The 14,482-nt window shown below is 40.2% G+C and overlaps 1 protein-coding gene across 1 annotated transcript in view; it reads right to left on the bottom strand.

The window, feature by feature from the left end:
• Window positions 1-703: 703 nt before the first annotated feature.
• The window catches only part of Smc1a (structural maintenance of chromosomes 1A), a 42,392-nt gene continuing 28,613 nt past the window's right edge, over window positions 704-14,482 (bottom strand). Inside the window, exons 20-25 of the mRNA XM_021187291.1 lie at window positions 3,757-3,913; window positions 3,186-3,340; window positions 2,919-3,070; window positions 1,658-1,727; window positions 1,280-1,390; window positions 704-953 (exon numbers count right to left, since the gene is read on the bottom strand). Of these exons, the coding sequence (XP_021042950.1) occupies window positions 870-953; window positions 1,280-1,390; window positions 1,658-1,727; window positions 2,919-3,070; window positions 3,186-3,340; window positions 3,757-3,913 (729 nt within the window). The 3' untranslated portion in view covers window positions 704-869. The remainder of the gene's footprint in view (window positions 954-1,279; window positions 1,391-1,657; window positions 1,728-2,918; window positions 3,071-3,185; window positions 3,341-3,756; window positions 3,914-14,482) is intronic.

Genomic DNA, 14,482 nt, shown 5'->3' with positions numbered 1-14,482 from the left:
ACCCTATCTGTGTGCTGGCTCTTTCCCAGTAACCAAACATCCAGCACCTCCCAGAGGTAGCCAATCCTTCTGTCCCTTGCAAGGGTCAGAAGCCCTTCCAGACCCAGGAGCAACAAGACTTGTATTTAAAAGGGTTGGCATCGAGTGGTACTCCATACATAGATAAGGTTTTAATGAGAGCATGATTATCATTAAATCCTATGAAGAAGGCAAATGTTAGCTCCATCTTATAAATGAGGGAACCAAGACAAAGAAAGGTCAAATGGTTTGTTCAGCAACGAACAGTTAAGTGTTAAGTAAAACCAGATTACTGTAACTGTCTCTCCCCAAAGCATCCTCTACTCTTAATCCCTGACTAAATCTTACCAATTTGTCAAGGTCTGGCTCAAATGTGAGTTTTTCCACAAAGCATGAAAATGATAATCCTCTTACCAAGGTATTTGTGACATCAGGCTAATCAGAGTAATTTACAAACCGAGCCCATTTCCTTACCAGAAAGACATGGTCCCTGACTTAACTCAGCATTTTCAACATAGAGTCAGACAAATAAAAGGTGTCCATTACGTGTCTGATGAACACACAGATGAATGAGTACATGAAAGAGGAAATGAGGGCAGTTTAGTGACTGCCACTCCTATGAGTACTTTTGCTCATCTGATGTACAGCTATCCTGTATTCCCTTGGAATCAAATTTAGATTAGGCTCCTTTAAAACCAGTCTCCAAATATTTATTTTGCAAACAAACTAACATGCACACAAGCGTAAGGGGGCATGGTGTCAGGCAATCCATGATAGGGGGTGATGAGATCCAGAAGAGAAGATGGACACAAGGGCAGATGAGGGAACCAGACAAGAAGATAGAGTTCCTGCTATTGTTCATTGGGGTTGGGGTTGGCATCTGGGTACTTGGTGAGGTCGAAAGTCAGGACTTTGCTGATCACACAGTCCCCTTGCTGAAGGAGAGAGAGAGAAAAAAAAAAAGGTCAGGAGAGAATTAAGAAAGGTATACAGCCCAGGACTAGGGGCTGCAAAACTACTTCCCTACATATATCTGCTCAAAGGCCAGACAATGGTTCTTTCTGGATGAGAGGAAAGCATCCAATCCCACGTGCCTTCTTTCTTTGCACTTTTTTCCTGTCTTCACTGTCCGGCTGTTTCTTCCAGGATGGGCTGGCTAAAAATTCAGGGCAGGCTCCAACACACCCAGATGACTGCTCAGAACCTGATCCTCTACACCCCTTTACCCTTTGCCCCTCCACTGTAGCCCAGCCCACTGTACCTCAGGATAGACTCCAATGAGGCTCTCAGCCTTGGTGTAGAATTCCTCCTTGAGAGAGATAACAATGGCCTGGAAGTTGCAAGTTGACTGTTCCTTGATATAGTTTGCCACCTGTGGGAGGAGTATTTATCGTGGCTCAAGACTCAACACTTCCATTTTCTAGTCTAAGTAAGTAAGTGGGAGTGGGGAGTAAGAGAGACTTAGAAAAGGCTACTGATTATCAAAAGAGGGTGATCCAATATCAAAAGAGGGTGATCCAATCCTCCTGGTACATAGAACAGGCAGCAGGAATAGCTAGGGCACAATCAGGAATGGCTCCTTGAAACCCAGCCCCAACTTGGGGTCTTCCCTCCCAGGCTTCACCTTTCTTGAGCCTACCTTGCCAATGTTGGTGTTATCCAAGGCAGCGTCAATCTCATCCAGGACGAAGAAGGGAGCTGGCTTGTAGCTGGGAGACAATAAATGAGCTAATGTTGAGAAATGAGGGCAGCAAGAAGAGTAGGCCAGCCCCACAGTCAGAATAGGCCAAATACATTCAGAGACTAAATAACCCAGGTCTCTGAATTCCCTCATTTGCATCTGGTTCTGGGTACCACTATTCCCCTAAGACCATGAAAAATAGGTTTGTTTTCTTTTGTTTTTGTTTTTACAGGAACTGTTCTTAATAAGCAAGTGATCGGAGGGTCTACTATGTCCCATCATACATCATGATGACATGCCTCTTCAGACAAGCTGCAGGTTCAGAATAGAATGCTTACTGGGTTTCTTGGCAAACTCTTCTTTAAAAAAATATTTTATGTGTATGAGTACTTTTCTTGAATGTATACATGTGCACCATGTGCATGTCTGATGCCTACAGAAGTCAGAAGAGGGCAATAGACCCCCGAAACTAAAGTTATGGATGTTTCTGAGCCAGCATCTGGGTGCTGGAAACCAAACCCAAGTTCTTTACAAGAGCAACAAGTACTCTTCTTAACCACTGAGCCACCTCTCCCATCCCCATCACTACTTATGTTTTTTTCCCTGCTCATCATACACTAGGTTAGGTGGCTCTCTTTTATGTATGCACACCCTCCACACTACTGTCTGGGTATGTGTCTGGCTTCTTCTAGTCTGTGGGCTCCTTTGGCCAGAGACCATGTCTGACTCATCTGTCCCTAAGCTCCCAATAGGGTCTATACAGAGAATCACTCAAGAAATGCTCATGAACTAATGCTTTATAATCAAACATTAAGTTGTAGGGAATCATATCTAAGCACTACTGGCCTGGGGCAGGGGTTGTCAAGGTATGCCAGAGGCCAAAGAGGGTTTCCCAGAGGAAGGGAAGGAGAATGAAGAGGTATGTCAAGCTAGATATGCATAGAAAGAGCTTACTAGCCAGAAACCATGTGAGGAAAAGCCCAGAAGTGGAACTAAATACATGCAGGAATCAGGAAGGATAGGCTGAGTGGATGAGGGTAGATGGAAAAAAGAGGCCCCCAAAACAAACTCCAAGGCCAATAGTGATGTGCTGTAGTAGCTAGGGAAAAGGGTATCTAGACACTAAAACACCTTCACCTATGCAGATCTCTGAATATCACTGGGCCCCAGAGCCTCTGGTTGCCTCAGCTTCTCTCCACATTATGAGGCAAAGCCTTACCTGTGGATGGCAAAAAGCAAGGCCAGAGCTGCAACTGTCTTCTCCCCACCTGACAAATTGTCCATAGGCCGGAAACGTTTGCCAGGAGCTACACAGTTGTAGTTGATGCCATCCAAATAGGGCTCTTCAGGATTCTCAGGGCCCAAGAATGCCTAGGGGAAGATAGAGTGGGGTGAGGACCAGCAAGCATGAATGAGCATGATTATGGGAAGAGGGAAGAGCAACTAAGAATGGTAGGAGCTGGTTGCATAAGGGGTTTCAGTCTACCTGGGCACTGCTGTTACGGGACAGAGCCTTATAGATCTCATCAATGTTGGTAGCAACAGATTCAAAACAAGCATTGAATCGGTCAAAGCGCTCCTTCTTTATCTGTTCAAATGCCTGCTTGGCCTTCTTTGCTCGCTTTCGTGCTGCTTCAAACTCTGTCAGAAAAAAGAGATGATAATCTCTCAGTGCTCTGGGTTCTGCCAGGGTTGACAACCACACCTGCCAAGAATGACCTGTAAATCCTGTAAATAAAAATTCTAGTGATAACCTACAAAGGGAGAGAAATGCCTGAAGAGGGCCTTATAAGGATCAGTATTCGGTGAGTTGGCTACCATGTAGTCTAGGCACACAAACATAGATTCCTCCATGGGCTCTACCAGCTACTAGCTTTCTCGACACCATCATTTGCTCTGTAGCAAGCAAGTAGATAACCCCCACTGTTTAGGGCATCTAACAATTTTAAGTATAAAATTATGTAAAAACAGGAGCTGGTATGATATAGCAGTATACCCTTACCATACCTTCAGTCTTCTGTTCTCATCTGAGGCTCAGAAAGAAATGCCAGGCTTACCATCTGAGGTCTCCTGGAACTTGTCTCGGACACTTTCCAGCTTTTCCATGGCCTTCATGTTAGGGGCAGCAATCCGCTGAAGCACACTCTGCTGCTCATTCAGCTTTTGCTGGAGTGTGTTCATTTCTTGCTTGATTTCTTCCTCCGCCTGTGCATCCTGTAACCCCACACCCAGCAATAGTAAGGAGCACCTGAGCCCGAGTCCAGGCCACCTGAGAGATGAATGGTGCTTGGGGATCTGCTCCTATGCAGAAGGCAAATTCTTCTCCAGCTTGGCATCTTTCACAAAATCTAGCTTGATTTGACTGTTCCAACTGTCACTGGAAATTGTAGGTGAATGTGGCTTTGTCACCTATAGTTCTTCCTTCAGATCCTGCCAACTTATTTGTCTCCGGAGGAACAGCTGATAGTGGCCCTCTCTGGCTTTTAGCCCAAGCCATGAGCCAGCATCACCCCACGGTAACCTAAAGTCCCACACAAATTGCTCTGGCCTCCACTTACAGATCCACGATAACTAAGGCAATACAAGCTTTTCTCTTAAATCACTGTATTTGAGCAAATTCCACTCAATTTTGGTTTGGGACTTCTTATAGCTATTGTAAATGCATGTTTGAACTTATGCCTCACTGCCACTTTTAACTTAACTGAATATCCACCAAGAGTAGTTCCTGTATGCACAGAATTCAGGACACTAACATAGAAACACAGCTAAGTAAATAATCAGAGTAATGCAAGATGAATGTGAAGACAGTGACAAGCAGTGTTGAATCAGCACACAAGAAGGAAACCTGACTCAGACTGTGGTGAGGGAAAGCTTCTGGGCGGATGTGCAGAAAAAAAAGCCTATAGGACGAACAGTAGAAGAGGAAAGAAGAGAAGTAGTTTTATGCATGACCAATAACATCACAGGCAAAAGCTGGGGGGGGGGGGAGGTTCCTCATAAGTTAGTCACTGAATGAGAAGCAATTCAGGAATAATCAACTTTAGAAGTCAAAAAACCTTTTTTTAAAAAAATCAATATGGAAGTACTAACAATGTGTGTGCCTATATGATCATGTTCATGATTTCACAGAAATATGCTGGGAGAGCAAAAAGAGAAGAAACTAGATAGACAAGCAAAAGACAGAGTACAAAAGGCCTTACAAACATAAATTTTTATCTCAATGGAGACCAATGTGATTTAAAGAGCAAGAAGGACACAGATATACTTATATTTTAGAAAACCCTTTTGGAAACAGAGAAGACCCTTGGTGTCCCTGGAGGCTAGAAGACAGCGGTAACTGTCTTAGAACCAAAGATTAGATAGCCGTGAGCCATCATGTGGGTGTTAGCAACTGAACCTGGGTCTACTGCAAATACTTTAATATGCTATAAAATCTAAATGAAGTGGTTTATTTCTAAATGCACATGATCCATAACGAACAATGAGACTAACACAATAACTAAAGTCCAGAGAAAAGCCCAGAACCAGATGAACTCAACACTGAGTTCTATCAAACTTCTTTCTTTCTTTCTTTCTTTCTTTCTTTCTTTCTTTCTTTCTTTCTTTCTTTCTTTCTTTCTATCCATCCATCCATCCATCCATCCATCCATCCATCCATCCACACATGCACACAATCCATAATGAACAACAAGACTAACACAATAACTAAAAGTCTACATTGACAAGCCCAGGACCAGTTGAACTCAACACTGAGTTCTATCAAACTTCATCCACCCACCCACCCACCCACCCATCCATCCACCCATCCTACCCACCCATCCATCCCAACACAAGATATCTCTGTCTAACAGCCCTGGCTGTCGTTGAATTCACAGAGATCTACCTGCCTCTGCCTCCCAAATTCTGGAATTAAAACACCACCATGCCTGGCAAACTTTAAAGGAAAATCTAATATCGATATTTGTTAAACTGTTCCATGAAATAAAAAGGGAAGGAACATAAGCAATTTCACTCTTTGAAGCCAGCATTACCCTAATGTTCAAATCAGTTAAAGACATGATGACAAAAGGAAGCTATAGACCTAGTGTTCCCAATGAACACAGAAACAGAAAATTTCTGGAAAATACTAAGTAAATTCAAGAATACATCATGATCGCATATCATGACCAAGTGGGTTTCATCCCAAGATGCAAGGCTAGTAATCATGAACTCACAACTATGATCATCTGCACAGAGTCTCATAAGACAGTCCCTGTCAATAAGTGATGGAAGAAAAAGATGCTTGGTGCTCATGTAAGCACTTACTGCTTACTGAATTTCTGACAGAGGCGAAATCACCTACCCCAGTATGTACCCAGGACTGAGACCAAAAAGCTCCAACAGGTAGCCCCAAATCTGTGTTCATTTGGACAACCCCAGTTAAAAACACCAAGACACAAAACAAGTAGACATGAACACAAGAAAGAGATTCATACTGAAGTGGGGTGGAGAGAACAGAGGCAGTAGAGATGGGAGAAGGTGTGAGTGATAAGTATACATCATGTACATGTGTTAAATTGTCAGATAACATTTAATTGATAAAACACATGAATAACTAAAACATATGCAAACCAATAAATGTAATTTGCCAAAGTAATATTTTTGACTTACTTTTAGATATTTTATTAATTCTTTGAGAATCTCATACATGCATACCATGTATCTTGATCATATTCACCCCCCTCCTTCTAATTCTTCCTAGATCTGAACCTGTGGGTCACATCCTCTTTGGGGATTGAACAACACTTTCACAGGGGTCACTTAAGACCAGTGAAAAACACACATATTTATATTATAATTTCATAGCAATAGCAAAATTACAGTTACAAAATAGCAACAAAATAATTTTATAGTTGGGGGTCACCACAACATGAGGAACTATATTAAAGGGTTGTAGCATTAGGAAAGTTGAGAACCACTGTTCTAGATCTACTTCCATTCCTTTATCCCTCAACTTCCTGACATCTTTTATAAATTCATTTAAATTCTTTCATATATTTTATTCAGTCTTTCCCCTCCCAACTTCTTCCTATCCACCCAACTCTCATATACTAATGAGTGTGAGTAATGGTCTACATTTCAAATTTATAGTTAAAGAAAACTTCCTTAGAATTTATCAACCCTATCAGCTCTTCAGCTAGGTGTGAGGGCTCCTGAGTGCGCCCTCCAATTTCATGCTAGATTTTGTTTTGCCTTTTAAAAAATTGTGTGTATGCACCTGTGTATGAGTTTGTACCCATGAATGCTGGTGCCATGTGGAGGACAAAGATGTCGGATCCCCTAGAGCTGGTATTATAGGTAGTTATAAGCTGCCTGAAATGGGTGCTAGGAATCAAAACTCAGGTCCCTAGCATAAGCAGTACTTGCTTTTGACCATGCTAGAAAACTGACTGGCTTGCTCTTATACAGAAGAACCACAGCCACTGTGTGTGCCTTGTATGCATGTGTATGTGAATGCAGGAACCCAAGAAAGCCAAAGTGTCAGATGTCCCTGCAGCTGAAATTATAAACTCGTAAGCCACCCAACACAGGTGCTAGAAACCACACTTTGTCCTCCTGCAAGAACAGTAAGCATTGCTGAACCATCCTTCTAGCCATCCATATAAATAATCTTAAGAACAGTAATATATGGCTATTTCTATATACTATATAGATACAGAAAAGGTATTGACCATAGTTCAACATGCTCTCAAGATAAAAGTCCTGGAGAAATAAATAAATGAAACATACCTCAAAACAAACCTCAAACAATAAATAATATATATGACAAACATATGGCCACATTATAATAAATAATGAAAACCTAAAAATATTTCCTCTAAATTTTGCAGTGAGACATGGAAGTCAGCTCTCTACATTTTTACCCAATATTGTGCAGAAAGTCTTGCTAGAAGAGTAAGGTAAGAGAAAGCTATAAGAAGGATTTAAAAAAGCAAACAAGTGCAATTACTCATATTTGCAGAAAACATGATCTTGTAATTGACTGCAAATATTCTACCAGAAAACTTTTACATTCAATAAACACTTTTAGTAATGTTGCAAGATACAAAATCAACATTCAAAAATTAGTAGCTCTCATATATACATACCAACAACAAGCTTTCTGAGACAGAAATTAGGAAAACCATTCCATGCACAATAACTCCCCCAAAATAAAGTACTCCGGAATAAGGATGTAAAGACCTAGACAATGAAAAGATTAAGGCACTTAAAGAAGACACCAAACAACAGAGAGACTTTCCAAGCGTCTGACAAGCAGAATTTACGTGCAAAAATGGCTTTTATTACTAAAAGTAATCTACAGATTCAATGCAATTCCCATCAAAATTCCAATGGCATTCTTCACAGAACTAGAAAAAAATCTAAAAATCAATATAAAAGCACAAAAGACAACAGACAGCCCAAGCAATCCTTAGTAGAAGGAACATTGCTGTAGGTATTAGAATATATGACTTACAATTGTAGTTCACCCCTAGTTAAAGAGCAGTTGATAGCTGCTAGGAGAGGGAGAGTCAGTTTTCTCTAGGGGTGTGGCCCCTGGTAGGCTGATCATACTGTAGTAAAAGGCCACAAATCCAAGAACATCTAGGCAGCACTGACTTTACTTGCTAGGGTTATAAAAAAGGAAGAGGAACAAGATGACACCAAGTTTGGTGGGTAGGGAAAGAAGGTGGGACCTGAGAAGACGGGTGAATATGACCAAAACATACTACATACATTTTTCAAAGAATTAAGAAAAAAAGGATATCACTGGGCAATAAAAACAAACTACATGTTGGTACAAAGCAAATATGTAGCCCAAAAGAGCCAAGACAGAAGACCCAGAAATAAACTCACAGCTATGGTCACCTAATTTTGACAAAAGCATCAAAAATATATACCGAAAAACGTATCTCTCATCCTAAACAAAAAATCATTTCAAATCATATGAAAAGACTTACTTTAAAACCCCAAACTCTGAAGATGTTACAGGAAGATATAAAGAACACACTTGAAGTTACAGATATAAGTAAGAACTTTCTATACAGGAGTGAAATAACAGAATATAGTCCTAAGAATTAACAAATGGGACATGAAACTAAAAAACCTTCTGCACAGCCAGAGAAACCAACAGCAGAAGAATCAGCCTACATACAGAACGGGAGAAAATCTTTGCCAGTTAAGCCCCAGACAGGGGATTGATATCTAGAATATATAATTACAAAAAGTAAAACACCTGAGCCACAAAACTACCAAACAATAAAAGAGTTAATGCAATAAACAGATAATTCTCAAAAGAAGAAACACAATGGCCAGAAAATATTTCTAAAAGCCCAGCAGATGCTCAGTTAATAGGGGCACTTGTCACCAAACTGGAGTTCAAAGTCCAGAACCTACAAGGTAAAGGAGAGAACTAACTCTAGGAGGTTGTCCTCTGACCTTCACATGTCAGTGTATGCACACACAATAAAAAACAAACATAAATAAATAGATTATGATCAAGAAAACAAATAACAAATGCTGGTGAAGCTGTGGGAAAAAGCAGACTTTATTCCCTGCTACTAGGAAAGTAATTATGGCCATTAAGGAAATCGGTACAGCCCCTCAAAAAATTAAAGATATCTGGGCATGATGAGGTGCACCTTTAATCCCAGTACTTGGGAGGCAGATGGGAGAAGATATCTGTGAGTTTGAGGCCAGCTTGGTCTACATAATGAGCTCCAAGAAATCCAGGGCTACATAGAGACTCTATCTCAAACCATCACCCCCTCAAAATAAACAAAAACATAAATATAGACCTAACATATGACTCAAACTCTTGGGCATACATTCAAAGGACTCTAGATCCTGACACACTCATGCTTACTGTTGCACTATTCACAACTGCAGAAGAATGGAACCAGACTAGATGTCCTTAAGCAGAAGAACGGATGATGAAAATGTTGAGATGGCTCAGTAGGTAAAAGCACCCGACTGCTCTTCCGAAGGTCCGGAGTTCAAATCCCAGCAACCACATGGTGGCTGACAACCATCTGTAACAAGATCTTCTGGAGTGTCTGAAGACAGCTACAGTGTACTTAAATATAATAAATAAATAAATCTTTAAAGCCGGGCGTGGTGGTGCACGCCTTTAATCCCAGCACTCAGGAGGCAGAGGCAGATGGATTTCTGAGTTCGAGGCCAGCCTGGTCTACAAAGTGAGTTCCAGGACAGCCAGGGCTATACTGAGAAACCCTGTCTCGAAAAACAAAAAACAAAACAACAACAAAAAAAAAGGTTGAATGCATCAATAATAGAGTTTTACTCAGCTGTTACAAAAAACGAAATTGGGAAATTTTCAGGAAAATGGATGGAAGTGGAAAGTATATTGAGGTGGCCTAGTCTCAGACAAACATTCCATGTTTTCTCTCATTTTCGGTGTTTATACGTGTGTAAATAAGGGTTTGGGAGAGTAGTATAGACTGTAAAACTAGATAGGAGACCACAAAAGGTATTGAGAAAAGAAGCGGATGCAGGGGTGGGGGCGTAACATGATATCAAAGTGAGGCTGGGAGGGCACAAAGAAGGAAGAAGAGGGAGAGAACGGGGGAGGGAGGAAAGACACCCCAAATTTTGTTAGAGAAATGCCATAATGGAAAAAAAAACTACACTGAAAAGACACAGACATATTTAACAATAAAGAACTTGAAGGAAGGAAGGAAGGAAGGAAGGAAGGAAGGAAGGAAGGAAGGAAGATCTGTTTGAAGAACACTACAAATTGCTATGAAATAGTTTGTAGACTAGGCTTTCAAATGAAAATGAAAAGTAAGAATAGTTTACTATTATCTAAAAGGAGAATATGTATGTTATTACACGTAAACATATTTGTATTTTAAAACCACAACAAAAGGGCAATGTAAAAACTAATTAAAGAGTGACCTACTGATGAAGAGAAGGAAACAGAAATAGAAGCCAAAACTCTCTTCATGTACCCTGTTTTATACTTTTGATATTAGAACCTTATGATGCTGCTTGGTTATAAAACAAAACTAAACAGATATATGAGAAAGGTTAGGTTAAAAAAATTATTGGGGAACAAGATGTTCACAAGATGACAAAGCACCACTCTGAAATTTCCTTGCTAATTAATGACAAAAACAAAAGTGTATGCTTAGCAATGAGGAGCCTGGCAATTGACACTTTCACGCATGGGATTAAACAGCATCATTAGTTAATAATGGTCAGATCCTGATAGGATGAACCTCATGGTGAAATACAATATAAACATACTGCTTCTGCATCCCAAGGGCTATATAACTACAGGTGTGTACCCTCATACCTGGCTTTAGAGTTGAACTTCCTTACTGTCTGTGTTTTTACAAGGCTCAGGGAAAAAAGAAAGAAAAAGAAAAAGAAAGTGTACATGTAATAGAGAAAGAGAGGGAGAGAGGAGAGATGAGAGAAAGCAATTGGGTTAGCAAGTTGGCTCAGACTAACAACCTAAGTTTGATCCTCAGGATTCACACAGTGGAAGGAGAGAATTGGCTCAGTATATGACTTGCACACTCATACTATGGTACACACACACACACACACACACACACACACACACACACACACACTATATACACGCATAAACCTAATTTTAAAAAATTGTTAGGAAACAAGATTTCTGGTAAAAATAAGAGTCTCAAACATAAGTACAGTGATGTTAAACTGAAAATTTCAATTTTAATCAGAGGTAACAATATGAACTCTGTAATAATTTTATTTTTCTCTCAAAATAAAAGAAATAAAATAAAAAATAAAATTAAAAAAAATGTATTTGGTGGCCCAAATCTACTGAGTTCTAGAAACACTAACCAGTCAGCTGTCTTGAGCACTCCAGTGTCCATATTAAATAAATACATTATTAAATAGTAGTGTTTTCCACTGAACAAAAGAGTCAAGAGCTTCTCATTCCTCCTTGGGGTGAGAAATCCAGAGGATGAGTCTAGACATATCAGGAACTTAGAGAGATGAACAAAGACTACAAAGGGTTTTATCAAGATGATGAAGTATCCAACCTGAATGCAACCCCCCCTGCCCGCCCCAGCTAAAGACAGAGCACCAAGAATTACAACAGACTGAACACAGCATATGTACTTAAACCCATACACTCCCAATGACAGAGAGTGCTGAGAATGCCAAGGAAGCAACCCAGAACTGTGTGCAGAACTGACAATGAAAGGAGAATTAAGCTGCCTTTCCTATGTAACTGGACCTTAGGGTTACCAAGTAACAAGATGAAACTTTTCTATTTTCGCTAATAAAAAAAGAAATTAAAGAATAAGATGTCCATCTTACAATCGGGACCAATGAAATGATATATTCCTAGGTGTGGATCTCATAAAAAGACCCATAAAGAGACCCTACAGATTTCCTGAAAGTATACTACCCCTGGGAAGCAAAATACCCACCCTACATTGAGAACCACTGCTGTAAACAATAAGGATTTTTTGAAAATAAAACCACCTACTATTACTACAGCTGTTGATTAATTCTAACATCAAAACTCAATATTGAATTCTTGTTTGATAAATTATTTCTCAAAGGTTTTACAAAGCTGAATTCAAATAAGGTGCAACTGCTAAATTTTACCCTCTTAAGTGTTTTCTCTATCCCATTTCTCTGCAGTGGGTTTATGCACACATTTTGGACTGACTGGTTTCTTGGTCTGTACCCAATGGTATTTTCTTTGCTCTACTAGGGATTGAGCCAAGGGCACTGTATGACTGGTAAGTACTTTATCACTGAGTAATATCCCTAGCCCTCTTTTGCCCTTTGAAACCACACCCCCCCCATCCAGCTGCTCAGGGGACTGAGATAGGAAAACTGATTGTGCCCAGGAGTTTGAGGCCAGCCTAGGCAGAAGATGAGACCCTGACTCAAATAAAATGAAAAAAGTAAGAAGAAAGAAAGGTCCCCACAGACTACACTTGGGCAGCTGTATCTGTGCTTTAAATTATTGGTTGATGTGGTACCAGTGTTTCTCACACAATCAGGTCTATGGTTTCCCAAACTGAACTGAAAATATCTTTTAAAAAATAATATTAGTAGAGGCTGGAGAGATGGCTCACCTGTTAAGAGCACTTGTTGCTCTTGCAGAGAGCCTGGGTTTTTTTCTCAGCACCTATATGGTGTCTTACAACTGTCGGTAACTCTAGTCTGACGGGATCCAATGACCTCTTCTGACCTCCACAGTCAGTACACATGAACATGGTATACACACACATACAAGGACATAAAATACAGTCTCAAAAAGTTATTCCCGTTACTGAACGTGTGGTTTTGTCTTGTTATTATTCCCTAAATACAGTATAGTAACTATTTACATTGCATTATGCACTATAACTAAGCTATAGATGATATGAAGTATTAGGAAGCCAAGTATGGTGGTGCTTGCCTTTAATGCTAACACTTGGGAGGCAGAGACAGGTGGATGGATCTCTGTGAGTTTGAGGCCAGCCTGGTCTACACAGAGTTTCTAGGCAGCCAGGGCTACCAAGTAAGATCCTACTTCCATGAATAAAAAAATGAATGATAAATAAATCATGAGGAAGAATCGTTTAAGTTACATAGGAATGCTAGAACATTTTTATATAAAGGACTTGAGTCTAGAGGAGGGGTTCCTAGAACTAGTCTGAGAGCAGTGAGCATGTGCAAGGAACTGTGTCATGACAGCAAATAGCTATTGACATGATGTAATGATGTACCTACCACACACTCCTACTTACATTCTTACTACCAAAACCAAGAAAGAACTCAAATTCAAACTCTCTCTATATACCAGTTTATAGGAAATACGGGGAATGAAGGACATAATCATAATTAAGTAATATCACAGAGATATAATTAGCCAAATCTAGAATGCAGAAAATCCTATAGGACCAATGCTATGGTTTCTTCCACAAATAGAAGGAAACAAACAAAAAAAGAAACAGAGAGAAGAAAAATTATAGATTAGTAAAGACCAATCTTAATATGTGGACCTTAATATTTTGTCCTGGTCAGTCTTTTACCAACTTGACACAAGCTAGATTTATCTTGGAAGAAGAAACGCAATTGAGAAAATTTCTCCATTAGATTGCCTGTAGGTATCTGATGTGGGAAGGTCCAGCACACTTCAAGCAGTGTCACCTCTGGGCAAGTGGTGCTAAGTTCTCTAAGAAAGCAAGCAGAGCAAGCCATGAGAACAAGCCAGTAAGCAGCACCCCTCCATGGCTCTGCATCAGCTCCTGTCTCCAGGTTTCTGCTCTTCTTTGAATTGCTTCCTGGGCTTCTCTCAATGATGGACTGGTACTAGGACACAGCCAAAAAAACCCCATTTTCTTCCCAAGACGCTTTTTGGTCAGTGTTTTATCACAGCAATAAAAAAGCAAACAGTGTTCAACATCCTTCATCATCGGGGAAATGCAAATCAAAACAACCCTGTGATTTCATCTCACACCAGTCAGAATGGTTAAGATCAAAAATTCAGGGGACAGCAGATGCTGGTGAGAATGTGGAGAAAGAGGAACACTCCTCCATTGCTGGTGGGATTGAGAGCTTGTACAACCACTCTGGAAATCAGTCTGGTGGTTCCTCAGAAAACTGGACATAGTACTATCAGAAGATCCATCAATACCTCTTCTAGGTATATACCCAGAAGATGTTCCAACTGGTAATAAGGACACATGCTCCACTATGTTCAAAGCTGCCCAATTTATAATAGCCAGAATCTGGAAAGAACCCAGATGTCCCTCA

This window comes from Mus pahari, chromosome X (genome assembly GCF_900095145.1).
Source record: "Mus pahari chromosome X, PAHARI_EIJ_v1.1, whole genome shotgun sequence".
Taxonomy (NCBI): domain Eukaryota; kingdom Metazoa; phylum Chordata; class Mammalia; order Rodentia; family Muridae; genus Mus; species Mus pahari.
This window is presented reverse-complemented; position numbering and strand designations above follow the sequence as displayed.